Consider the following 26,726-nt stretch of genomic DNA (forward strand, 5'->3'; position numbering starts at 1 on the left):
CGGCCCATCAGGAAGTCCAGGACCCAGTTGCACAGGGCGGGGTTCAGACCCAGGTGAAAGAACAGCATTCTTACATAGGTATTCCTCTTGTCCAGATGGGATAGGGCAGTGGGCAGTGTGCAGTGTGATGGCGATTGCACTCTCTGTGGATATATTGGGACAGTATGCAAATTGAAGTGGGTCTAGGGTGTCAGGTAAGGTAGATGTGATATGCTCCTCGACTAGCCTCTCAAAGCACTTCATGATGACAGAAGTGAGTGCTAAAGGGCAATAGTCATGGAGTTCAGTTACCTTTGCTTTCATGGGTACAGGAACAATGGTGGACATCTTGAAGCAAGTGGGGACAGCAGACTGGGATAGGAAGAGATTGAACATGTTCGTAAACACTCCAGCTAGCTGGTCTGCACATGCTCTGAGGACGTGGCTAGGAATGCTGTCTGGCCCGGCAACCTTGCGAGGGTTAACACGCTTAAATGTCTTACTCACGTCGGCTTCTGAGAATGAGAGCCCACAGTCCTTGGGAGCAGGCTGCATCGGTGGCACTGTGTTATCCTCAAAGCGGGCAAAGAAGGTGTTTAGTTTGTCCGGAAGCAAGACGACAGCGTCCACGACGTGGATGATTGCCTATAGACCCTGCCACGTCACATGTCTGAGCGGTTGAATTGTGACTCCACTTTGTCTCTGTAATGACGTTTTGCCTGTTTGATTGCCTTATGGAGGGAATAACTACACTGTTTACATTCGACCATATTCCCAGTCACCTTGCCATGGGTAAATGCGGTGGTTCACGCTTTCAGTTTTGCGCAAATGCTGCCGTCTATACAAGGTTTATGGTTGAGGTAGGTTTTAATAGTCACAGTGGGAACAACTTCGCCCATACACTTCCTGATGAACTCAGTCACCGTGTCTGTGTATATGTCGATGTTATTCTCAGAGGCTAACCGGAACATATCCCAGTCCGCGTGATCAAAAAAATCTTGAAGAATGGATTCCGATTGGTCAGACCAGCTTGGAATAGACATTAGCACAGGTGCTTCCTGTTTGAGTTTCTGCCTATAGGAACGGAGGAGCAAAATCGAGACGTGATCTGATTTGCCGAAGGGAGGTCAGGGGAGGACCTTGCAGGCATTTCAGAAGGGAGAGTAGCAGTGATCGAGTGTTTTAGTAGCGCGAGTACTACAGTCAATGTGTTGATAGAACTTTGGGTAGTGTTTTCCTCAAATTTGCGTTGTTAAAATCTCCAGCTACAATAAATCCAAGTGCTATAATCCCTCAGGTTTGGCAACAAGCACATTTCAGCAGGAGCTTGTCAATCAGCATCTCACAGCCCTCGATGAGACAGTGTTTTGGAGGCAATCATCAGCCAAACGAACTGTAACATACCATTTCCATACACCATCGCACAACATGTTTAAGTCAAGAGGGGATTCTTTGCCATCAATGGATTCCCAAATACGAACGGAGCAATAAACGGCACCCACAAAGCCCCATCCCAAAACGAGTTCAACTATGTGAACAAAAAAGGCTTCCACTCTGAATGTGACAGTTTATGTGATGCCCAAAAGACGCTGTTGAATGTGGTGGCAGAGTGGCCAGGTGGAACGCACAACACGTTCATTCTGCAGAAAAGCAATGTTGACCTACATGCCTACAGGAGGGAGCTGTTGAGGACGGATGGCTTACTGGTGAATGTTGTTTACTCATTTGAAGTACATTTGCATTGCTAAAGCAACATCAATTGTCCTAATAGTCTTTTCTTTGTAGCTGTGTTTTTATTTTTACTGGTCAAAGCACAACTGAGTGAACCTAATAAAACCTTCTGGTTGTATTCAATCTGACAATAGCACCTCTATTTCAGCCTCGGAAAAGTATATATGGCGTCGAATTAAGGATACATAAGCAGAAAAGAACCACAAAAAATACAGTGGTGGATCTCTGATGTCATGTGGCTGTTTTGCTTCCACTGGTCCTGGGGCTCTTGTTGAGGACAATAGCATTCAGGTCAATCCCCCTCCTCATCCCTCTCCCAGTCCAAGGATCACATTGTGATGGCGGTGTCTAATAATACCCTGGCTGCCCTGGAGGAAGATGCTGCCACTCAGCAGGATCTCAAGCAAAAGAAACACACTGCTGTCCCCACAAGCAGGCCACAGCAGAGAAAGGCGATTTTCACCACTGAGGGACAGCCACGCTCTTTTGCCCCTTATGAAAAAATGGACTAAATTATGAATCATCTGGAAAATATTAAGAAAATGGGCAAAAATACTTCTGCTAACATTTGACCTGTAGAAGATAAACAGGACGTAGCTAGCTAAACAGAGACAGCACGTGTGGGTGTAGCAACCTTGTTCCCTGAACACTATGTAAATGACGAACAACTTCCACTGACACCAGATGGTAGAGTATGAGTGGGAACAATCATTCCTTCCAGGTGCCAGAACTTGCTGATGAGCAAGGAAACGGTACTGGTAGTGTGTCATCGTCTGTGTTGATGAGGGGTGAGAGGAGAATGGAGAAGTGAGCAGAACAACCTTCCCCCTGAGGCTCTGACCTAGAAAAAGACCCTGTAGAAAGTAACACATACTGACTGCACCAGCCCCGATCATGGGACACATTCTCAGAGCTAGCTAACATTCCACACATCTGCGATTGCCACTTTACACGCCACAGCACCAGTGCAGTAAAAGCAGAGCACAGTTGATGGGTAGGGTAGGAACTCATCCCTTGATGAAGAGGACATATTCACTATGACGAGCTGTTGTGTATACCACCACCAGTGGTCCTTTGTAGCTTAGTTGGTAGAGCATGGGGCTCATAACACCTGGGTAGTGGATTTGATTCCCGGGACTACTCATACATAAAATGTATGCACGCATGACTAAGTCGCATTGGATGAAAGTGTCTGCTAAATGACATATACTGCATTCGGAAAGTATTCAGACCCTTTGACCTTTTCCACATTCTGTTACAGTACAGCCTTATTCAAAAATAAATTAAATTGACCCCCCCCCATCAATATATACACACCATGACAAAAAATGACAAAGCAAAAACAGGTTTTTAGATTTTTTTGCTAATTTATGAACATTTTCAAACAGAAATATGACATTTACATAAATATTCAGACCCGTCACTCAGTACGTTGTTGAAGCACCTTTGGCAGCGATTACATCCTCAAGTCTTTTGGGGTATGATGCCACAAGGTTGGCACAGCTGTATTTGGGGAGTTTCTCCCATTCTTCTTTGCAGATCCTCTCAAGTTCTGTCTGGTTGGATGGTGAGTGTCGCTGCACAGCTATTTTCAAGTCATATCCGGGCTCTGGCTGGGCTCTCAAGGACATTGAGACTTTTACTGAAAAAACTCCTGCCTTGTCTTGGCTGTGTGCTTAGGGTCGTTGTCAAGTTGGAAGGTGAACCATCGCCCCAGTCTGAGGTCCTGAACACTCTGTAGCAAGTTTTCATTAAGGATCTCTGTACTTTGCTCTGTTCATCTTTCCCTCGATCCTGACTAGTCTCCCAGTCCCTGCCACTGAAAAACATCCCCACAATATGATGCTGCCACCACCCTGCTTCAACGTAGGAATGGTGCCAGATTTCATCCAGGCGTGGTGCTTGGCATTCAGGCCAAAGAGTTCAATCTTGGTTTCATTAGACCAGATAATCTTGTTCCTCATGGTCTGAGTGTCCTTTAGGTGCCTTTTGGCAAACCTCCAAGAGGAGTGTCTTCCGTCTGGCCACTCGACCATAAAGGCCGGATTGGTGGAGTGCTGAAGAGATGGTTGTCCTTCTGGAAGGTTCTCCCATCGCCACAGAGGAACTCTTGAGCTATGTCAGAGTGACCATCAAGTTCTTGGTCATCTCCTGCCACGGCCCTTCTCTCCCGATTGCTCAGTTTGGCCGGGCAGCCAGCTCTAGGAAGAGTCTTGGTGGTTCCAAACTTCTTCCATTTAAGAATGATGGAGGCCACTGTCTTGGGACCTTCAATAATGCAGAAATGTGTTGGTACTCTTCCCCAGATCTGTGCCTCGACACAATCCGGTCTCGGAGCTCTACGGACAATTCGACCTCATGGCTTGGTTTTTGATCTTACATTTTTTGCTTCACATCATGGGAAAATCAAAAGAAATCAGCCAAGACCTCAGAAAAATAATTGTAGACCGCCACAAGTATGGTTCATCCTTGGGAGCAATTTCCAAATGCATGAAGGTACCACGTTCATCTGTACAAACAATAGTACGCAAGTATAAACACCATGGGACCACGCAGCCGTCATACCGCTCAAGAAGGACACATGTTCTGTCTCCTAGAGATGAACGTACTCTGGTGCGAAAAGTGCAAATCAATCCCAGAACAACAGCAAAGGATATTTTGAAGATGCTGGAGGAAATACGTACAAATGTATCTATATCCACAGTAAAACGAGCCCTATTTCGACATAACCTGAAAGGCCCCTCAGCAAGGAAGAATCCACTGTTCCAAAACCGCCATAAAAAAGCCAGACTATGGTTTGCAACTGTACATGCGGACAAAGATCGTACTTTTTGGAGAAATGTCCTCTGGTCCGATGAAACAAAAATATAACTGTTTGGCCACATTGACCATTGTTATGTTTGGAGGGAAAAGGGGGAGGCTTGCAAGCTGAAGACTTTGTGGGCAGAACTGAAAAAGTGTGTGCAAGCAAGGAGGCCTACAAACCTGACTCAGTTACATCAGCTCTGTCAGGAGGAATGGGCCAAAATTCACCCAACATTTTGTGGGAAGCTTGTGGAAGGCTACCCGAAACATTTGACACAAGTTAAACAATTTAAATGCAATGCTACCAAATACTAATTGGGTGTATGTAAACTTCTGACCCACTGGGAATGCGATGAAAGAAATGAAAGCTGAAATAAATCAATGACATTTCACATTCTTAAAATAAAGTGGTGATCCTAACTGACCAAAGACAGGGAACTTTTAAAATGATTAAATGTCAGGAATTGTGAAAAACTGAGTTTAAATGTACTTGGCTAAGGTGTATGTAAACGTCCGACTTCAACTGTATATTTTCATGTCTTTATTGAACATTTTCTTATTACTTCAACTCTATAATTGTTGATGTGCTATTAGTTTAGGCAGACTGTGTTTGTCTATTGTTGTGACGTAGATGAAGATCAGATCAAATGTTATGACCAATTCATGGAGAAATCCAGGTATTTCCAAAGGGTTCACATACTTTTTCTTGCCACTGTATATTGGCAACTATGTAAAAATAGCTTACATAAAGCCAACAATTAAAAACACTGCAGCCTACAGGTAGAAAATATCCTGATAAAAATAAATATCCTATAAATCACATTGGCTACACATGGCCTGTCTACAACGAACTTGAAACATTATATCAACTATTAACTTGAGTACCGGCAGCTCAAATGTTCTACTACTTGAGCTCCTGTTCCTCATATAGAATATAAGATCAAAAGTATTGTGGAGCTCCTGTACCTAAATATAAACAGTACCAGCACCCAAAATGAGGTCCGGAACCTATTTCAGTCAAAGTCAAACACTAATATGAAGTAATCAGGTTTTATTTTATTTATTTATTTATTATTGTATTCTATTTTAAGACATTGGCATTGGATCAGAGCATGACATTTTTCCCTTTTATGCTGAGTGGTTATCGAAAGGGAGACAGCTGGAAAGATTTTTCAAATACACAAAAGAACCATTGTAATTCTCAATGAATGTGAAAACAGATTTTGTCTGCTTGCTGTTTGAGGTGAAGAAAACATTACTTTGAGAAGCTCCACGGTCATTAGTGGTGGAGCATTAAGCCAATCAGAAATACTCACAGATCCCAAAATGGGCACATTTATATGCCTACCTCTGCGTGCAGGCGAGGTAGCATATAGGCCTACATCTATGTGTGCGTGTCCTTACTCAACATTGATAGGAGCGGAGCACTCCAAAAAAAAAAATACTAAATTGACAAAACTCGTAAATGGAATGAAATAAACAAAAACCTGTTTCTCACAAGTGTAGCATAAGTTGTGCACTCTGCAAACAACGTGTCCACTCGGACAATGAGAACGGGAAGACTAGAACAATAATATTGAATGCATTAAAATAAATGACCGTAAACAAAGTAACAAACATTGTATATTATAAACTATAGGAATTAACAGTAAATGTACTACTGATGATAAATGTAATGGAGAATTGACATACAATCAAACGCAAACAATATACACAATGAAGTTATGAAACAATGAATGTGCACAAATTTGCGGGAGAGAGCGCACTCTGGCCAGGGAAGGTTATTATGCATCTGGGCGCATGGTCAATCCGATGTCTGCATTGGTCATGCAGCATTTACGGTGATATGGCCTCGGCAGAAGTCAGGGCATTCATACTTCTTGCAGTGCAGAGCTCGTCAAGCAATTGTGATCCGATTCAGGAAACTAGGCATATGTCGCAGGTCACGACTTCACAGGAGTGATTTTTTAACGTAAAAAAATTTTTTTTTAATCAAATTGCGTCTTTTTGGGAGAAATGCATTCTCGAGCATGTGAAATAGTATGTGCCTTAATATCAAACTTGTATGCCATCTGTAAATACAAATAAAATTGGTAAATTACAAGTCCAGTTGTTTTAGCCACAAATAAACGTGAGCAACCTTCCCACTAGCCATGATTGGCTGAGATAATAAGTGGACTGGACAAGCCGAGAGATGAGTTTGGATTGGTCTACCATATAGCACGCATCTGTCTATTGGAGCTGGTCAGTATGTCTAGGGAATCGTGTCAAACGCGGCTTTTAAAAAATGTATCCAGAGGCATGCAGGGGGCATGCCTCTTGGTAAAAGACCAAGTCCATATTATGCTTCAGAAATAGCAGTCCAAATAAATGCTTTAGAGTTCAAATAACAGACACATCAACTGTTCAGAAGAGGCTGCGTGTATCAGGCCTTCATGGTCGAATTGCTGGAAAAAAGCACTACTAAAGGACAGCAATAAGAAGAGACTTGCTTGATCCAAGAAACACAAGCAATGGAAATTAGAACGGTGGAAATCTGTCCATTGGTCTGATAAATCCAAATTTGAGATTTTGGTTCCAACTGCCGTGTCTTTGTGAGACGCAGAGCAGGTGAACGGATGATCTCCGCGTGTGTGGTTCCTACCATGAAGCATGGAGGTGGTGTGATTGTGCTTTGCTGGTGACAATGTTGGTGATTTATTTAGAATTCAAGGCACACTGAACCAGCATGGCTACCACAACATTCCGCAGCAATATGCCATCCCATCTGGTTTGCGCTTAGTGGGACTATCATTTGTTTTTCAACAGGGCAATGACCCAACACACCTCCAGGCTGTGTACGGGCTATTTGGCCAAGGTGAGTGATGGAGTGCTACATCAGATGACCTGGCCTCCACAAACACCTGACCTCAACCCAAATGAGATGGTTTGGAATGAGATGGACAGCAGAGTGAAGGAAAAGCAGCCAACAAGTGCGCAGCATATGTGGGAACTTCTTCAAGACTGTTGGAAAAGCATTCCAGGTGAAGCTGGTTGAGAGAATGCCAAGAGTGTGCAAAGCTGTCATTAAGGCAAAGGGTGGCTACTTTGAAGGATCTCAAATATAAAATATATTTTGATTGTTTTAGCAATTTTTTGTTTACTACATTATTCCATTTGTTTTATTTCATCGTTTTGATGTCTTCACTATTATTCTACAATGTAGAAAATATAAAAAATAAAGAAAAACCCTTGAATGAGTAGGTGTGTCCAAACCTTTGACTGGTACTGTATATATATTTGTTACTGCTCGACTAAAACAATCTTGTTTGATCAACCACCTAACAACCAAACAATTGACCAGTCAACTAATTGGGGTCAGCCCTACTTTGAACCAAACACACATCAAAGCAGGAGTCATTTTAGTCCATAATCCAACAGTGACCTTTGACATGCCAGCATCACCCAGCTTTCAGAACTCAAACAAAAAATTCAAAATGAAAGTCCCTCAAGAGATTTAATCGACTTTGAGATCCTTCTGTCAAGTAATCAATACTGACCTTTGACATGTCCTCAGCCCCTCCCAGAGGAAGTTGTGGGCGGTGGGATGAGTGCCTCATGAGAGACTCCGCCCCAAGGTCCAGGCGGGGACGCTTTATCTCAACATACTCCACCTCTGATTGGTTGTTGGGCTCAGGTAAGTAGATGTGCTCATAGCGGATGTGTTGCTCCTGACCTCTGTCAGGAGAAAGCACAGGGAGAGAAGACAGGTTAACATCTATATTAATTAACTGATGGTGTAGGTCATTTCCATGTAAAATGACCTATGAGCACCAACATGTGAAGTTCATAAGAGCATGTCAAATTGGGTGTCAAATGAAAGCTAAGATTCTATATTTTGGAGAAATTAAGGCATTAATACATTATTCAATTATTTTCCATTCTAAACATTAGGAATAGACAAAGGCTTTGATTTCTTGTCAAATAGATTGAAAATGAGTCTAGCAGAAAAGTCTTAAAACTGGACCATTTTATCTCCAACACTTCATTCAAAGACTCAATCATGGACACGCTTAGTGACAGTTATGGCAGCTTCACGTGATGTATTGTTGTCTCTACCTTCTTGCCCTTTGTGCGGTTTCTGTGCACAATAATGTTTATACCATGTTTTGTGCTGCTACCATGTTGTGTTGCTACAATGTTGTTGCTGCCATGTTGTGGTGTTGTCTTAGGTCTCTCTTTACGTAGTGTTGTAGTGTCTCTCTTGTCGTAATATGTCTCTTGTCTTATATATTTTATTTTTTGTATTTTTTATCCAGACCCCACTCCTGCAGGAGGCCTTTTGGTAGGCCGTCATTGTAAATAAGATTTTGTTCTTAACTGACTTGCCTAGTTAAATAAAGTTTAAATAAAAAAATATTCTAATATAAATATCATCAAGGCAAAGGGTTGCTACTTTGAAGAATATGAAATATATTTTGATTTGTTAAACACTTTTTTGGTTACTACATGATTCCATGTGTTATTTCATAGTTTTGATGGATTATTTGTTCTGCCTTCTGTACGTTTAAGAAACATTGCCTTGAACCTGGAAATTCCATTAACAAAAACCAACATTCCTTTAAGATACTTTCTAATTTCACTCCCTCATGAGGGAGGATAATGAAAGTTCACAGGTAGACCTATCCATTAGTTAGAGTTTTTACTGATATCAATTCTGATATGAATAATTAAGTGATTAAAACTCAAAATGATGTTACCAAATCGGTAATTGAATTGGCTACAATGGGAAATCGTATTAGTCATCAACCACAGTTGGGCCACATGCTACTGTCCTCCCTTCCACTGGCATACTGTTATTTTCAGCTGATAAGTTCTCAGTTCTCTTTCTGTCTTCTGGTGGTCAAAGCAGAGTGTGAAAAGTATGGACAACCCCCTCCCTCTCTCTCTTCTCTCCAATTAATGTCACCTCTTCTGGCTCTTACTCACACCCTCCCTTTCCATTTACTGTAACCAGCATCCTCAACCACTGAGCACCGACTAACACTGGACGTTGAAAAGTAGTTTACATTTCATCAATCTGCCCTGGCCTTGATTTCAACATCCACAGACATCGTTTTTTGGTCCGGACCAGCCTTGATTTCAGCATCCACAGACATCTGGACCGGCCATCATTTAGCCCAAACAGAGGTCCATGATTGGTTCAGATCTTGTCTGGTCCGGATCAAATCTGTACCAATCATAGATATCTATGTTTCACAAGTTTGGACAGTACATTAGAGCACAGTAGACCACAGAAAAGTAGAGTATAGTTCAGTACATTACAGTATAGTAAAGAAAAGTAGAGTATAGTTCAGTACAGTCCTGTACAGTAGAGTAAAATAGAGTGTAGTAGTGTTCATTGCCGTACACAGTAGAGCACACTAGAGTTGAGTACACTAATGTACTGTACTGAACTCGACTCTACTGTCCTGTGCTGTACTCTACTGAGTTATACTTTGATTTCCAAACTTGTGAAACATAGACGTCTATGATTTGTTCAGATCTGGTAATGGCAGAGCTCATTAAAATAATAGCCAGCGTGTAGAATAATACCCAAATATGTAAAGGAGGATATTGCATTTCTACCTATGTGTACATATTTAGGAAACATCGCCATGAACATTATGACATTCATATCCATTGTTATGCATTTCACAATTGTGTTAATGACTGTAAATCCACTTTAATAACCAAAATAGATTTTTTCAAACTCAAGGTGTCATGTCATAGCTGACACACCATTATTTTTGCACACATCTTCAAATCTTAATTCGGAGCAGATATGTAACAGAGTTTAAGGAAAATGTGGTCACAAAAACACTGAGGGATATTTTACCAAAATTCTGTTACCAAACTTCACATCTGCACTGTTCCTCTTTCAGAGGAAGGCCCTAAAAATTGTCAAAAAGACTCCAACCACCCTAGTCAGACTGTTCTCTCTACGACCGCACGGTAAGCAGTACCGGAGTGCCAAGTATTGGTCCAAAAGGCTCTTTAACAGCTTCAACCCCCAATCCATAAGATTGCTGAACAGTTAATCAAAGTCACTTTACCCCTACATACATATTACCTCAATTACCTCGACTAACTTGTACCACTGCACATTGACTCAGTACCGGTACCCCCTATATACTGCCTCGTTATTGTTATTTTAAGGTGTACATTTTTTTTTTTTTTTACTTTAGTTTATTTAGTAAACTCTTATTTTTTTTAAACTCTTATTTTTCTTAAAAATGCATTGCTGGTTAAGGGCTTGTAAGTAAGCATTTCACAGTAACCGGTCTTAGCATTTAGTTTGCATTCTCTATGGGATTTTACATGTACTAGTTAGCTATCTAGCTAAGTGATTAGCTTCTTCCAAAATCAAGCATTCGCTTGGTAACAACAGAGAATCCCCTCCTGGATCAAGAGCCTTGCTGGCTAATATTTGTTTTGTGCATACAGCAAACTGTGTAGCATTACTTGTATAGTTTAGGTCAAAAACAGTACAAAATGTTCACAATGTGATTGTTAGCATTTAGTTAGCATTCTCTATGGGATTTTACATGTACTTGTTAGCAATGCTAACCTTCGGATTACAGAGTATGAGTGGGGTTTAAAAACATTGCCCTTTGTGCTTAGTAACGGTATTACCGAACATCCTGGTATGGCACACGGTCGGTATGAAGGCATGACAATCTGGATACTGCCCAAGACGAGTCCTTGTATATAGAGTCATATGGTTTCTAAAAATCAGGAAAATCCGGATAATAAAGCATAGCTAGTAGCTACCAAATGTCATTTTCAGTGACTGTGGACATTTACAAGGGAAAGTGAATGAGAGAAACTGTGCAAATGAACAATGTTGTGATGCATGCTTTTCTGAAGGAAGCTCAGAGAAGAGCGGAGGAGGAAAAAAATGCTAGTAGGAAGCACAGGGGGAAGAAATTGCAGCTGAAGCGATAACTCATCCAGAGCTCTGACTTCTTGCAGAAAGCCATTAAGATATTTATATAGAACCACTTTCTCCCCTTGTGCTATTTACAAAAACACGTGACTGGCTCAAATGTTCTGGGGAATTACGGTAAACATAATGTAAAATAATCTGACAGGTGAAATTAAGAATGCAATCTGCTTTATGACCTAACGTATTGCACAAGGCGACTACAGATATTTGGGGGGGTTGAAAAACTTCAAATAAATAGTTGACAGTATTGACCATGCCGTGGCTTTTTCCAAATACCCCGGTATACGTTATCCCGCCCAAGGCTATTCGCTAGACAACCCTTTTCGAGCATTGCCATTGGTTTTCAAGCAGATTTAAGTGAAAACTATAACTTGGCCACTCAGTAATATTCACTGTCTTCTTGGTACTCCAGTGTAGAGTTAGCCTTATGTTTTAGGTTATTGTCCAGTTGAAAGGTAAATGAATCTCCCAGTGTCTGGTGGAAAGCAAACAACCAGGTTTTCCTATAGGACTTTGTCTGTGCTTAGCTCCATTCCGTTTCTTTTTTTTATCCTGAAAAACTCCCCAGTCCTTAATGATAACCCATAATATGATGCAGCCACCACTATGCTTGAAAATATGGAGAGTGGTACTCAGTAATATGATGTAATGGATTTGCCCCAAATATAACACTTTGTATTCAAGACAGAGTGAATTGCTTTGACACATTATTTGCAGTATTACTTTAGTGCCTTATTGCAAACAGGATGCATATTTTGGAATATTTTTTATTCTGTACAGGCTTCCTACTTTTCACTCTGTCATTTAGGTTAGTATTGTGGAGTCACGACAATGTTGATCCATCATCAGTTCTTTCCCATCACTACCATTAAACTATGCAACTGTTTTAAAGTCACCATTGGCCTCATGGTGAAATCCCTGAGTGGTTTCCTTCCTCTATGGTAACTGAGTTAGGAAGGACTAGGGTTGCAAAGTGTCGGAAACCTTCTGGCAAATTTCTGGAAATTTTCTGGAAATTTTGCATGGGAAGTTATGCCCGGGAATTGGGAGATGTTTGGTTAAATTCATTTTTTAAAATTTAGCTTAACAGTCATGTAACGATTGTCCTCTTCTTCTGATGAGGAGTAAGAGATGTCGGACCAATGTGCAGCATGGTAAGTGTCCATTTTAATATAATAAAACTGAACATTACAAAAATACAAAATAACAACGTGAATGAACAAACGAAAATCGAAACAGTCCCGTATGGTACAAACACAGACACAGGAAACAATCACCCAACACTCAAAAGTGAAACAGGAAACAATCACCCAACACTCAAAAGTGAAACCAGGCTACCTAAGTATGGTTCTCAATCAGGGACAACGATTGACAGCTGACTCTGATTGAGAACCATACCAGGCCAAACACAGAAATCACAAAACATAGAAAAAGGAACATAGACAACCCACCCAACTCACGCCCTGACCATACTAAAAAAAAAAAGATTAAAAAAAACGAACTAAGGTCAGAACGTGACAAGTCAACCGTTTTTTTGTGGGATACACACAAGGCAATTCTAGGTCTTTTCTTGTGACATATTTTGGTTAAACTGTCCCCAATTCAATGGAATGGCAACCCTCTGCATACACAATGCATTCTTCCATCACATGTACAGCTGATTCTCAAGATCTTGCACACTAATGAGATGCTATTGAGCCCACACTACTACACTGTCTGAGCCAAGGACTATATGCTTTCTGGTAAGTTTTGATTTCAATACTGGGTGTGGTGAATATATTTTATATGACATACATTATTTTTTGTTAACTAGTAAATAGTAGCCTACAGAAAAGTGTGTTTAAATAATTTCTAACAATTTCTGCTAGTTAGTTTGTGCTACCATGTGGGTTTTAGCTTGCTTGAGCCTGCTAACTGAAGAGTGTTAATTCACCTGTGTCCATACATGTTTCATTTAAAAACATTTAGCTTACAAAGAAGTTGTTTTAATCTAACCTGATCTGCTTAACTATGTAACTATTTCTAACTTATTCTGTTTAACTATTTATCTGTACATGGAATTGTATGTGTTTTTTTTGCCATTTTCTCCCTAATCTTCGGAGGAACATGCCACAGGCACTATCTGATGTGTGGAGACATTTCACTGCAGCTAATGTAGAAGGAAAAGCTGTGTACATTTGCAAATACTGTGCCAAATCATAAGTGAAGAATGCAACAAAGATGCAGTATCACCTGGCCAAGTGCATAAAGTTCCCTCAGTGCTCACAACAAGCAACCTCTGACAAAAGTCTCTACTTCTATTTGAGGTGAAAATGATGAATCAGACACCTTATCGATGACAACAGCTCATGGTCCTCCTGGAATCAGAAGTTATTTTACTCAATGGAGGAACATATAGAAATGCTGATCAATGTATTGCTTGAGCTGTGTATGCAACTGGTTCACCTCTGATGCTCACAGGCAGTGTATTGGAAGAGATTTCTGAATGTTCTTCACCCAGCATACACCCTTCCACCCAAACATGCTTTATCTACTCATTTGCTGGATGCAGATTTTAACAGAGTTCAAGTGAAGGTCAAGCAAATCATAGAGAAAGCAGACTGTATTGCAATCATCTCTGATGGGTGGTCGAATGTTTGTGGGCAAGGAAAAATTAACTACATCATCTCCACCCCTCAACCAGTATTCTACAAGAGCAGACAAGGGACAACAGACACACCGGTCTCTACATTGCAGATGAGCTGAAGGCAGTCATCAATGGCTTTGGACCACAGAATATATTTTCACTGGTGACAGACAATGCTGCGAACATGAAGGCTGCTTGGTCTAAAGTGTTACATCACACCCAGTGGCTGTGCTGCTGATGCATTGAGTCTGTTTCTCAAGGGCATCATGACACTGAAAAAATGGATACACTCTACAAGCAAGCCAAGGAAATGGTTAGATATGTGAAGGGTCATCAAGTTATAGCAGCAATTTACCTCACCAAGCAAAGTGAGAAGAGCACCACATTGAAGCTGCCCAGTAACACCTGTTGGGGTGGTGACCGTGAGACCGTGTCTGTGCCTCGACCTAGGTTGGGCAAAACTAAACATGGCGGTGTTCGCCTTAGCAATCTCACTAGGATAGAGACTTCCTCCATTCCTGTCATTATTGAAAGAGATCACGATACCTCACATCTCAAAATAGGGCTACTTAATGTTAGATCCCTTACTTCAAAGGCAATTATAGTGAATTAACTAATCACTGATCATAATCTTGATGTGATTGGCCTGACTGAAACATGGCTTAAGCCTGATGAATTTACTGTGTTAAATGAGGCCTCACCTCCTGGCTACACTAGTGACCATATCCCCCGTGCATCCCACAAAGGCCGAGGTGTTGCTAACATTTACGATAGCAAATTTCAATTTACAAAAAAAACATACGTTTTCATCTTTTGAGCTTCTAGTCATGAAATCTATGCAGCCTACTCAATCACTTTTTATAGCTACTGTTTACAGGCCTCCTGGGCCATATACAGCGTTCCTCATTGAGTTCCCTGAATTCCTATCGTACCTTGTAGTCATAGTTGATAATATTCTAATCTTTGGTAACTTTAATATTCACATGGAAAAGTCCACAGACCCACTCCAAAATGCTTTCAGAGCCATCATCGACTCAGTGGGTTTTGTCCAACATGTCTCTGGACCTACTCACAGTCACAGTCATACTCTGGACCTAGTTTTGTCCCATGGAATAAATGTTGTGGATCTTAATGTTTTTCCTCATAATCCTGGACTATCGGACCACCATTTTATTATTTGCTGCAATTGCAATTGCAGCAAATAATCTGCTCAGACCCCAACCAAGGAACATCAAAAGTCGTGCTATAAATTCACAGACAACACAAAGATTCTTTGATGTCCTTCCAGACTTCCTCTGTCTACCCAAGGACGCCAGAGGACAAAAATCAGTTAACCACCTAACTGAGGAACTCAATTTAACCTTGCGCAATACCCTAGATGCAGTTGCACCCCTAAAAACTAAAAACATTTCTCATAAGAAACTAGCTCCCTGGTACACAGAAAATACCCAAGCTCTGAAGCAAGCTTCCAGAAAATTGGAACGGAAATGGCGCCACACCAAACTGGAAGTCTTCCGACTAGCTTGGAAAGACAGTACCATGCAGTATCGAAGAGCCCTTACTGCTGCTCGATCATCCTATTTTTCCAACTTAATTGAGGAAAATAAGAACAATCCGAAATTCTTTTTTGATACTGTCGCAAAGATAACTAAAAAGCAGCATTCCCAAAGAGAGGATGCTTTCACTTCAGCAGTAATAAATTCATGAACTTCTTTGAGGAAAAGATCATGATTATTAGAAAGCAAATTACGGACTCCTCTTTAAATCTGCGTATTCCTTCAAAGCTCAGTTGTCCTGAGTCTGCACAACTCTGCCAGGACCTAGGATCAAGAGAGACACTCAAATGTTTTAGTACTATATCTCTGGACACAATGATGAAAATAATCATGGCCTCTAAACCTTCAAGCTGCATACTGGACCCTATTCCAACTAAACTACTGAAAGAGCTGCTTCCTGTGCTTGGCCCTCCTATGTTGAACATAATAAACAGCTCTCTATCCACAGGATGTGTACCAAACTCAATAAAAGTGGTAGTAATAAAGCCTCTCTTGAAAAAGCCAAACCATGACCCAGAAAATATAAAAAACTAAAATCGGCCTATATCGAATCTTCCATTCCTCTCAAAAATTTTAGAAAAGGCTGTTGCACAGCAACTCACTGCCTTCCTGAAGACAAACAATGCATATGAAATGCTTCAGTCTGGTTTTAGACCCCATCATAGCATTGAGACTGCATTTGTGAAGGTGGTAAATTACCTTTTACTGGCATCAGACCGAGGCTCTGCATCTGTCCTTGTGCTCCTAGACCTTAGTGCTGCTTTTGATGCCGTCGATCACCACATTTTTTTGGAGAGATTGGAAACCCAAATTGGTCTACACGGACAAGTTCTGGCCTGGTTTAGATCTTATCTGCCGGAAAGATATCAGTTTGTCTCTGTGAATGGTTTGTCCTCTGACAAATCAACTGTACATTTCGGTGTTCCTCAAGGTTCCGTTTTAGGACCACTATTGTTTTCACTATATATTTTACCTCTTGGGGATGTCATTCGAAAACATAATGTTAACTTTCACTGCTATGCAGATGCCACACAGCTGTACATTTCAATGAAACATGGTGAAGCCCCAAAATTGCCCTCACTAGAAGCATGTGTTTCAGACATAAGGACGTGGATGGCTGCAAACTTTCTACTTTTAACTCGGACAAAACAGAGATTCTTGTTCTAGGTCCCAAGAAACAAAGATATCTTCTGTTGAATCTGACAATTAATCTTAATGGTTGTACAGTCATCTCAAATAAAACTGTGAAGGACCTCGGCGTTGCTCTGGACCCTGATCTCTCTTTTGAAGAACATATCAAGACTGTTTCAAGGACAGCTTTTTTCCATCTACGTAACATTGCAAAAATCAGAAACTTTCTGTCCAAAAATGATGCAGAAAAATGTATCCATGCTTTTGTCACTTCTAGGTTAGACTACTGCAATGCTCTACTTTCCGGCCACCCGGATAAAGCACTAAAACTTGAGTTAGTGCTAAATACGGCTGCTAGAATCCTGACTAGAACCCCAAAAAATGATCATATTACTCCAGTGCTAACCTCCCTACACTGGCTTCCTATACAAGGCAAGGGCTGATTAAGGTTTTACTGCTAACCTACAAAGCATTACATGGGCTTGCTCCTACCTATCTCTCTGATTTGGTCCTGCCGTACATACCGACACGTACTCTATGGTCACAAGATGCAGGCCTCCTAATTGTCCCTAGAATTTCTAAGCAAACAGCTGGAGGAGGCAGGGCTTTCTCCTATAGAGCTCAATTTTTATGGAATGGTCTGCCTACCCATGTGAGAGACGCAAACTCGGTCTCAACCTTTAAGTCTTTACTGAAGACTCATCTCTTCAGTGGGTCATATGATTGAGTGTAGTCTGGCCCAGGAGTGTGAAGGTGAACGGAAAGGCTCTGGATCAACGAACACTTGCCGTCTCTGCCTGGCCGGTTCCCCTCTTTCCACTGGGATTCTCTGCCTCTAACCCTATTACAGGGGCTGAGTCACTGGCTTACTAGGGCTCTTTCATACCGTCCCTAGGAGGGGTACGTCACTTGAGTGGGTTGAGTCACTGATGTGATCTTCCTGTCTGGGTTGGCGCCCCCCACCCCCCCCACCCCCCCCTTGGGTTGTGCCGTGGCGGAGATCTTTGTGGGCTATACTCGGCCTTGTCTCAGGATGGCAAGTTGGTGGTTGAAGATATCCCTCTAGTGGTGTGGGGGCTGTGCTTTGGCAAAGTGGGTGGGGTTATATCCTTCCTGTTTGGTCCTGTCCAGGGGTATCATCGGATGGGGCCACAGTGTCTCCTGACCCCTCCTGTCTCAGCCTCCAGTATTTATGCTGCAGTAGTTTATGTGTCGGGGGGCTAGGGTCAGTTTGTTATATCTGGAGTACTTCTCCTGTCCTATCCGGTGTCCTGTGTGAATTTAAGTATGCTCTCTCTAATTCTCTTTCTCTCTTTCTTTCTCTCTCTCGGAGGACCTGAGCCCTAGGACCATGCCTCAGGATTACCTGGCATGATGACTCCTTGCTGTCCCCAGTCCACCTGGCCGTGCTGCTTCTCCAGTTTCAACGGTTCTGCCTGTGATTATTATTATTTGACCATGCTGGTCATTTATGAACATTTGAACATCTTGGCCATGTTTTGTTATAATCTCCACACGGCACAGCCAGAAGAGGACTGGCCACCCCACATAGCCTGGTTCCTCTCTAGGTTTCTTCCTAGGTTTTGGCCTTCCTAGGGAGTTTTTCCTAGCCACCGTGCTTCTACACCTGCATTGCTTGCTCTTTGGAGTTTTAGGCTGGGTATCTGTACAGCACTTTGAGATATCAGCTGATGTAAGAAGGGCTATATAAATCAATTTGATTTGATGTCATCATCATGTTTGACAGTCATATCCCAGTCTGCCTATATGGACAGCCCCATCAAGAGGATCCTCCTGGATGATGTATTTTGGGAGAGAGTGGTAAGCAGCATGAAACTCCTGAAACCTATAACAGTGCCATTGCATGGATTGAGGGTGACAGTGCCATCCTGTCTGATGTTCAGACTCTGGCTGCAGATGTGAGAGAAGAAATACATACTGCCCTGCCCACTTCACTGTTGCTCCAAGCAGAGGAAACTGCAGTTCTGAAATACATCAAAAAGCATGAAGACTTCTGCCTGAAGCCCATACACGCCGCAGCATACATGTTGGGCCCCAAGTACGCTGGCAAGAGCATCCTGTCTGGTGCAGAGACCAACAAGGCCTATGGTGTCATCACTACCGTGTCTCACCACCTTGGCCTGGATGAGGGCAAGGTTATTGGCAGTCTGGCAAAGTACACTTCCAAGCAAGGGCTTTGGGATGGAGATGCAACATGGCAGTCGTTCCAACATATCTCATCAGCCACCTGGTGGAAGGGACTTTGTGGATCTGAGTCTCTTTCCCCTGTTGCCTCTGTCATCCTCCAAATCCCACCAACATCAGCCGCCTCAGAGCGCAACTGGTCCTTGTTTGGGAACACACACACCAAAGCACGCAACAGGCTGACCAATACAAGAGTTGAAAAATTGGTGGCCATCCGGGCAAATTTTAGGTTTTTTGAGCCTGACAACAAGCCATACTCAACAAGGTTGTAAAGTGACAGTGAAAATGAGGCCTCAGAGTCTGATGTTCAAGAGGTGGACATTGAGGAGGTACAGGGAGAAGACATGGAAGCCTGAGAGGAAGACAACCAAAGCTTTAGTTTCTAAATCCCTTTACAGATGTATGTTGAAAATGTTTTTGGGGAGATGCGATGGATCATTAGGGATCATTCAATATTCCCTTTCTTTTGCTGTTCAGTGAAATCATCCCATGTGACCTCATTTAATTAAAGTTCAATTTGTAACAATTGTTTTTTTACATTTCTATTGGAAGAATTTAATAATTTGCAATTACGTCTACTTATGATAAAAGGTTTATATTTCTGTCTCCATATGATATGGTAAATATTTCCAATGCAAAAAACATCTACATTTAAATGGTATTAATATTAATTCCCATATATACACTTGTTAATTCCCACGGAAAGTTTCCACCTCTGAATATTCCCCAAAATGTGCAATCCTAGGAAGGACTCTGTATCTTTGTAGTGACTGGATGTATTGATACACCATCCAAAGTGTAATTAATAACTTCACCATGCTTAAAGGGATATCAATGTCTGCTTTTTTTCCACCCATCTACCAATGGGTGCCCTTCTTTGTGAGGAATTGGAAAACCTCCCCGGTCTTTGTGATTGTGTCTGTTTGAAATTCACTGCTCGACTGAGGGACCTTGCAGGTATTTGTATGTGTGGGGTACAGAGATGAGGTAGTCATGCAAAAATCATGAAACACTATTATTGCACACAGACTGAGGCCATGCAACAACGTATGTGACTTGTAAAGCACGTCTTTACTCCTGAACATATTTAGGCTTGCCATATCATAGGAGTTGAATACTTATTGACACAAGACAAGTCATTTTTTCATTTTTAATTAATTTGTAAAACAATTATATTTTGACATTATGGGGAATAGCGTGTAGGCCAGTAGCAAAAAAAATCTAAATTCAATCAATTTATTATTTAGGCTGTAACACAACAAAATGTGGGAAAAGTGAAGGAGTGTGAATACTTTCGGAAGGCACTGTACATTTTAAGTGACAAATCTGAGTCTCAGCGCAACTTCATTACAGTGGAATTGCCCTCTAGCAGACTAGCAGGAGGACACATTGGCAAACTGGCACCAGGGCAGCTCTGTGCAAATGAAAATGTAATAAATACATTTTTAAAACTATTTAGAATTCTAAGTTTGTTAAATCAAATCACACAGATCACGTTCAATGTTAGTGGGTAGACAAAAGCCCTCTATTAACAAAATGTTCCATTGTGTATTAGGACTATATGATGTATCAGCGTAATATTGCGTCATTGTGCTGAATTGTTTCTTTGAGGATGACAGATTTCTCCTTCGAGTGGTTGCCAATATCCATTCCTGAGAGCTCCTCCACCCCCACAGTACAGTGGTAGAAGTGCTTCGTCACTTGGGAACACAACTGTGCTACATGAAAAAGTGGCGATTCATGAAACACTCAAAACAGATAATGTTCCTCGGGGAGCTGTGGGATTTGACAACATGACTAATGTTTAGCTCATCCATTTGTAAGGCCAACACGGTGAGTGGTCTAAAAAACGAGGGAACTACACGTGAACAATTAGGCCACTCATTATTTTACTCACTCAGAGCAGCATACTGCCCTCGCATACTAGCCTACCTGATGCATTCCATGTCTGCACACAAACCATGGGTGATTGGCTAAAAACCTGAAAGTCATAATGACCTTAAATATTACTTGTGTCTGCTGTACAGTCTGACATAAGCTAATGGCGTGTCTAAGCAAAGCCCATGACTCAGAGGGAGCATAGTTTTCCAGTAGACTGGAATACTGAGGCAGATCAAACAGACCCCCAAAGTGTAAAGGTACATAGTTCAGTAAAAGACCTTCAGACTCAGACAAATACACTACAATAAAACCAAGCATAAAGTCTAGTTGCTCTTCAATTTGTTGAGCTTTGCATTGTCAAGTGGTCAGTACTCACTAGGCCACACACAAATGCCCAAAACCATGTGTGGCGTCTAGTCTGACCTCCCCTGCAACATCCCTGTACTGTACCACACAATCAGAAAAGAGCTGGGTGGCCTGGAATGCTAACAATTACATGACCAAAGTCATGGGTAGAGGGGAAGAAGGGGGGAGCTGGGCAGTAATATGATAAGTCATGGTCTGCTTTATGTGTGGTTTTAAACTCAAACATGCTATTCATCAAACTCAGGGAATTCAAACAATAAGTATAAACTTTATAAACAAGGGTCTGTAAAAGACGTCTGTTTGCGTCAATGTTTTGTGAAATGAAAAGCTTTGAATAATCAGTTAACTACTTACATCAGTAAATGTTAATCACTGGTAAATGTTGCTCTGTTCCATATGAGGCCATGACTTTCTAAATGCCTGCCTTCAAGGCATTTTTAGGTTGGCCTAGATGCTGAAATGTCATCGCTTTCATACTAACACATTTTCCCACCAACTTTATTTAGCCTTTTCCTTATCTGAAAGGTATTGCCGATATCAAAGCAGAAACTTTTATTTCCACCTAACGACCTAGCAATCATTTCTGTAAACTTCTGCCTACGGCTTTGTATGAAACACGGCTGTAATGCCGAGGCAGTATTGGCACGCACTATGTTCTTAAACTCTTGATGGATGCTAGGCAGCACCATTTAACCATCCTCCTGACAGTTCTAAACTTTGCGAGGCATGTCACTTCTCCCATCCCTTCATATAGTCCACCACCAAGCATGAACTGTTATCTTAACCACACCTGAATGGATTCATAAATAATTACCGTGGGAATAAATATCATTGAATGACAAAGATATTGGAATAAAGTAGGCTAATGCAACTGAAGGCATGTATGAAATTGTTTCTTACTTAAACTCCCCTATTATCATCTAATCATTGTAATACGTTTTAAGCAATAGCTTACCCCAATGTGGTCAACTAGATGATAATTTCTGCAAAGTTTTGATTGGGACGCTTTGAGATAAGCGCGGGGACCTGTCTTGCTAAATAAAATAAAAAGTAATATTTTTGGTTTTCAATTAATCTCTGTTTTGATATTGGTTAGACTAGAATTAGGCTGGAGAAATGGAGGAGCGCGCTGCTCATGACCATAGTGTCTAGTTGTCTCCTTTATTAGAACAGTTAGCCAGCATGTTATGTAGTTTAACAAGTTTTATATTTTTGCTCTTCACTCACAGTTGCTTAGTAGCCTAGGACTACTCCTGACCAAAAGCCTGGGACTTCACTGACTTCACTGTCTCAATCCATGTGATTTTGTTTCACAGAATCTCAATCTGTATAGGCTATTTGGTTAATTGGTTTGTAGCTGGGCAAATAAGTGGAGGTGGTTTGGTTCATCTATTCGTTTTCTCATTTCTATCTGATCATAAACATTTAGTATGTCGCCCAAATCAAGGGTAGGCCTCAATCGCGTACCAAAAGCACGTAGAGGTTGTGGAATATGAACACGATACTCACATGATTTTGAAAATAGGATTGCTATTATTTTTGATCAGTATCATGATGAAGATACTCTCAATGTCAGACCCTACACCTGCTCCCTAACAAAGTGGAGTAAGGGTAGGAAAGAGATTAAACTTGGATCAAAAAAGCATGGGCTTGGGCTCGGTTTCAAAATATAACTTGATAACGTAGTGTTGATACATTTTATTTGTAATTTATTCTGTTATATTCATACCCACAAATATACAGTCGTGGCCAAAAGTTTTGAGAATGACACAAATATTAATTTTCTAATTTGCATATACTCCAGAATGTTATGAAGAGTGATCAGATGAATTGCAATTAATTGCCAAGTCCCTCTTTGCCATGCAAATTAACTGAATCCCCCAAAAACATTCCCACTGCATTTCAGCCCTGCCACAAAAGGACCAGCTGACGACATGTCAATGATTCTCTCATTAACACAGGTGTGAGTGTTGACGAGGACAAGGCTGGAGATCACTCTGTCATGCTGATTGAGTTTGAAAAACAGACTGGAAGCTTCTAAAAGGAGGGTGGTGCTTGGAATCATTGTTCTTCCTCTGTCAACCACGGTTACCTGCAAGGAAACACGTGCTGTCATCATTGCTTTGCACAAAAAGGGCTTCACAAGCAAGGATATTGCTGATAGTAAGATTGCACCTACATCAACCATTTATCGGATCATCAAGAACTTCAAGGAGAGTGGTTCAATTGTTGTGAAGAAGGCTTCAGTGCACCCAAGAAAGTCCAGCAAGCGCCAGGACCGTCTCCTAAAGTTGATTTAGTTGCGGGATTAGGGCACCACCAGTACAGAGCTTGCTCAGGAATGGCAACACAGACAGGTGTGAGTGCATCTGCACGCACAGTGAGGCGAAGACTTTTGGAGGATGGCCTGGTGTCAAGAAGGGCAGCAAAGAAGCCACTTCTCTTTAGGAAAAACAACAGGGACAGACTGATATTCTGCAAAACGTACAGGGATTGGACTGCTGAGGACTGGGGTAAAGTCATTTTCTCTGATGAATCCCCTTTCCAATTGTTTGGGGCATCCGGGAAAAAAGCTTGACCAGAGAAGACAAGGTGAGCGCTACCATCAGTCCTGTGTCATGCCAACAGTAAAGCATGCTGAGACCATTCATGTGTGGGGTTGCTTCTCAGCCAAGGGAGTGGGCTCACTTTTAAGAGTGGGCTCACGTTTAATGAACCAAATAATTAACTATAGATTTCATTCATTTGGACATAAAACTCAAAATATGCCATCCTATTATTTAGAAAATACATTTTATTATATCTCTTAGGACCTGCCTAAAAGAATTAAGTTGAATTTATTTTTGATTATGTATAGTCAATGGATCTGTTAAAATAGATTCCCACCCACATCTGCACACCTCAAGTCACTGGCATGCGCACGGTAGACACAAAAGGCGTAGGCAGACAAGAATGTGGTAAAAATGGACCTGTTTGTTGTCATTTAAACATTGGCCTGAAAAAATATAAACCGTACATCCTATGTGAAAACAGCATCAGTAACAAGACTGCTAATGTCAAAATGGAAGTGGCTTCTTAGGGGGGGGGACCAACCATAATTGCCAGTACAGAGCCACAAAGGCCTACTGTGAGGTTTATTTTAGTGCCAGGGAGCAGAGAGTGTTTGTCTTGCAGGACACCAGTGCTACTATAATCATTTAGACCCATTCTGCTATATTATCCCCAATGACTAGACAGCAAGAATGTAGCAAGGACATATTTATTACTTATGCAATGCTGAATCTGAAAGTGTAATGGGGTGGCCTGGACTGCAAAATTACAGACTTTTCTGTGTATAATTTCTTAAACAGTGTTGCAAAAAAGAATATGAAAACCCAGATGGTGTGTGAAAGCCCTTCCCCCTGCTTACTCCCTTTCCTGACACACACACACACTCTGATTTCCATAGAGGCTTGGCACTTACATAATCACATCAAGATCTGTGGATTTTTTTATACTACCCCCCACCCCACTTCTCTCTCTCCAATCTTATGCGTGAGTGTGCAACATAATCTGTTCCCCGGGGAAGATTTGTCAGGAGTGAAAAGGAGAGAGAGGTATGGGAGGTAGGGTAGAGGGGTGAGGGACGGCGAGGGGTAGCGGTGCGCAGCGCAGTGACAAGAAACAACAACGGCTCCATTAGTCTCTCACTGGCTCAGGCCCCATTATGAGCAGAGCACAGATCATGCGTGCTGATAGCGCTGCGTTATCGTGAAAACACTACGCGTTTGTGCCTCTGCCAATCTCTCTACTACCATCCCCTCCAAGGACCAGCTCAACTCTGCAGCTGTGCAGAGAGCAGGGGAGGCTGGGAGAGAGAGAGGGGGGCAGGAGTAGGAGCTCCATGGTAGGATTAGGGAACCAAATAGAGTACAGTAATAGCAAAACAATAAGGAGAGAATGTCAAAAAGATACAAATGGGTTTACCCTTCCACTGAATGGCACACAAACTGAACATCATCGAGACAATTGTTTGATAGTTGTTCAAAAATGGATAGGATAACTTATACATGATGCAATAGCCTAGACAGAGTGCTGTGCCTCAGGAAAAACATACAGTGAAAGCAATGAAAGGGAAAATAAGTGTCCTTCAGAGAATATGCTAAAACACATATCTTGAGTTCAAATAAATTATATTGTTTCCGCACAGGGCAAACTAACAGATTGCCTCATGCTTGCGCATCTATTCTTTTGACAAAGGTCTCCTTTTGGTTTTAAAAAGCACATAAATAAAAGGCTAATGCTGAGAAAAAGGTTATTAGAGCAGTCTTGGGTCACTCAACCGAGGCCACTCTTCTCTGTGTCAAGGAGGCTCTGCTCTCCACTCTGCCATAGCTGACTCTCTCTCCTCTGTTCTCATCTTCCGAGATCTATCTATCCACTGCTTTCGACACCGTGAACCATCAGATCCTCCTCTCCACTCTCTCAGGCAGGGCATTAGGCTCCGCACACTCTTGGATTGCACCCTACCTGGTAGGCTGCTCTTACCAGGTGTCAGAGATAGGATTTGTGTCTGTACCACGTACTCTCACGACTGGTGTCCCCCAGGGCTCGGTTCTAGGCCCTTTCCTCTATACACCAAGTCCCTTGGCTCTATCATATTCTCACATGGTCTCTCCTATCATTGCTATGTGGATGACATTCAACTACTTTTCTCCTTCCCCCTTCTGACACACAGGCGGCAACATCTCTGTGCGCCTGGCAGATATCTCAGCTTGGATGTCGTCCCACCACCTCAAGCTCAACCTCTTCAAGAGTGAGCTGCTCTTACACCCAGGGAAGGCCTGCCCGCTCAAAGACCTCTCCATCACGGTTGACAAGTCCACGGTGTCCCTCCCAGAGTGCAAAGAACCTTGGCGTGACCTTGGGCAACACCTTGTTGTTCTCTGCAAACATCAAAGAAGTGACTCGCTCCTGCAGGATCATGCTCTACAACATCCGTAGGGTACGACCCTACCTCACAGAAGAAGCGGTGCAGGTCCTAATCCAGGAACTGTCAACTCCAGCCTGGATACCTGCAATTCGCTGTTGGCTGGGCTCCCCGCTTCTATCATCAAACCCCTGCAACTTATCCAGAACGCTGCAGTCTGCCAGGTGTTCAACCTTCCTAAGCTCTCCCAAGTCACCCCGCTCCACCGAACACTCCACTGGCTTCCAGTCAAACCTTGCATCCACTACAAGACCATGGTACTTGCCTACAGATAGGACTGTGGCGGTCATGAAATGTTGTCAGCTGGTTATTGTCATGCAAAATACCTTTAATTAACACATTTAGCATCTCTTGGCCTCAACACAACGCTGTTGAGCACCTTTGGATCATTTGCATTTTAAAAAGTCTTAAAACAAAATTTAATGTACACCATCACAATAAATCCATTATTTATTTTAGGCAGGTCTAAAGAAACATTATGATATGAAGAAAATGTATTTCAGGTGAACA

At 41.9% G+C, this 26,726-nt stretch overlaps 1 protein-coding gene across 1 annotated transcript in view; it reads right to left on the minus strand.

The window, feature by feature from the left end:
* ncor2 (nuclear receptor corepressor 2) overlaps window positions 1–26,726 on the minus strand; it is a 186,212-nt gene that overhangs the window by 99,781 nt on the left and 59,705 nt on the right. The window contains exon 4 of the mRNA XM_036979698.1: window positions 8,055–8,232. Coding sequence (XP_036835593.1) covers window positions 8,055–8,232 — 178 coding nt within the window. The remainder of the gene's footprint in view (window positions 1–8,054; window positions 8,233–26,726) is intronic.

This window comes from Oncorhynchus mykiss, chromosome 6, assembly GCF_013265735.2.
Source record: "Oncorhynchus mykiss isolate Arlee chromosome 6, USDA_OmykA_1.1, whole genome shotgun sequence".
NCBI lineage: Eukaryota > Metazoa > Chordata > Actinopteri > Salmoniformes > Salmonidae > Oncorhynchus > Oncorhynchus mykiss.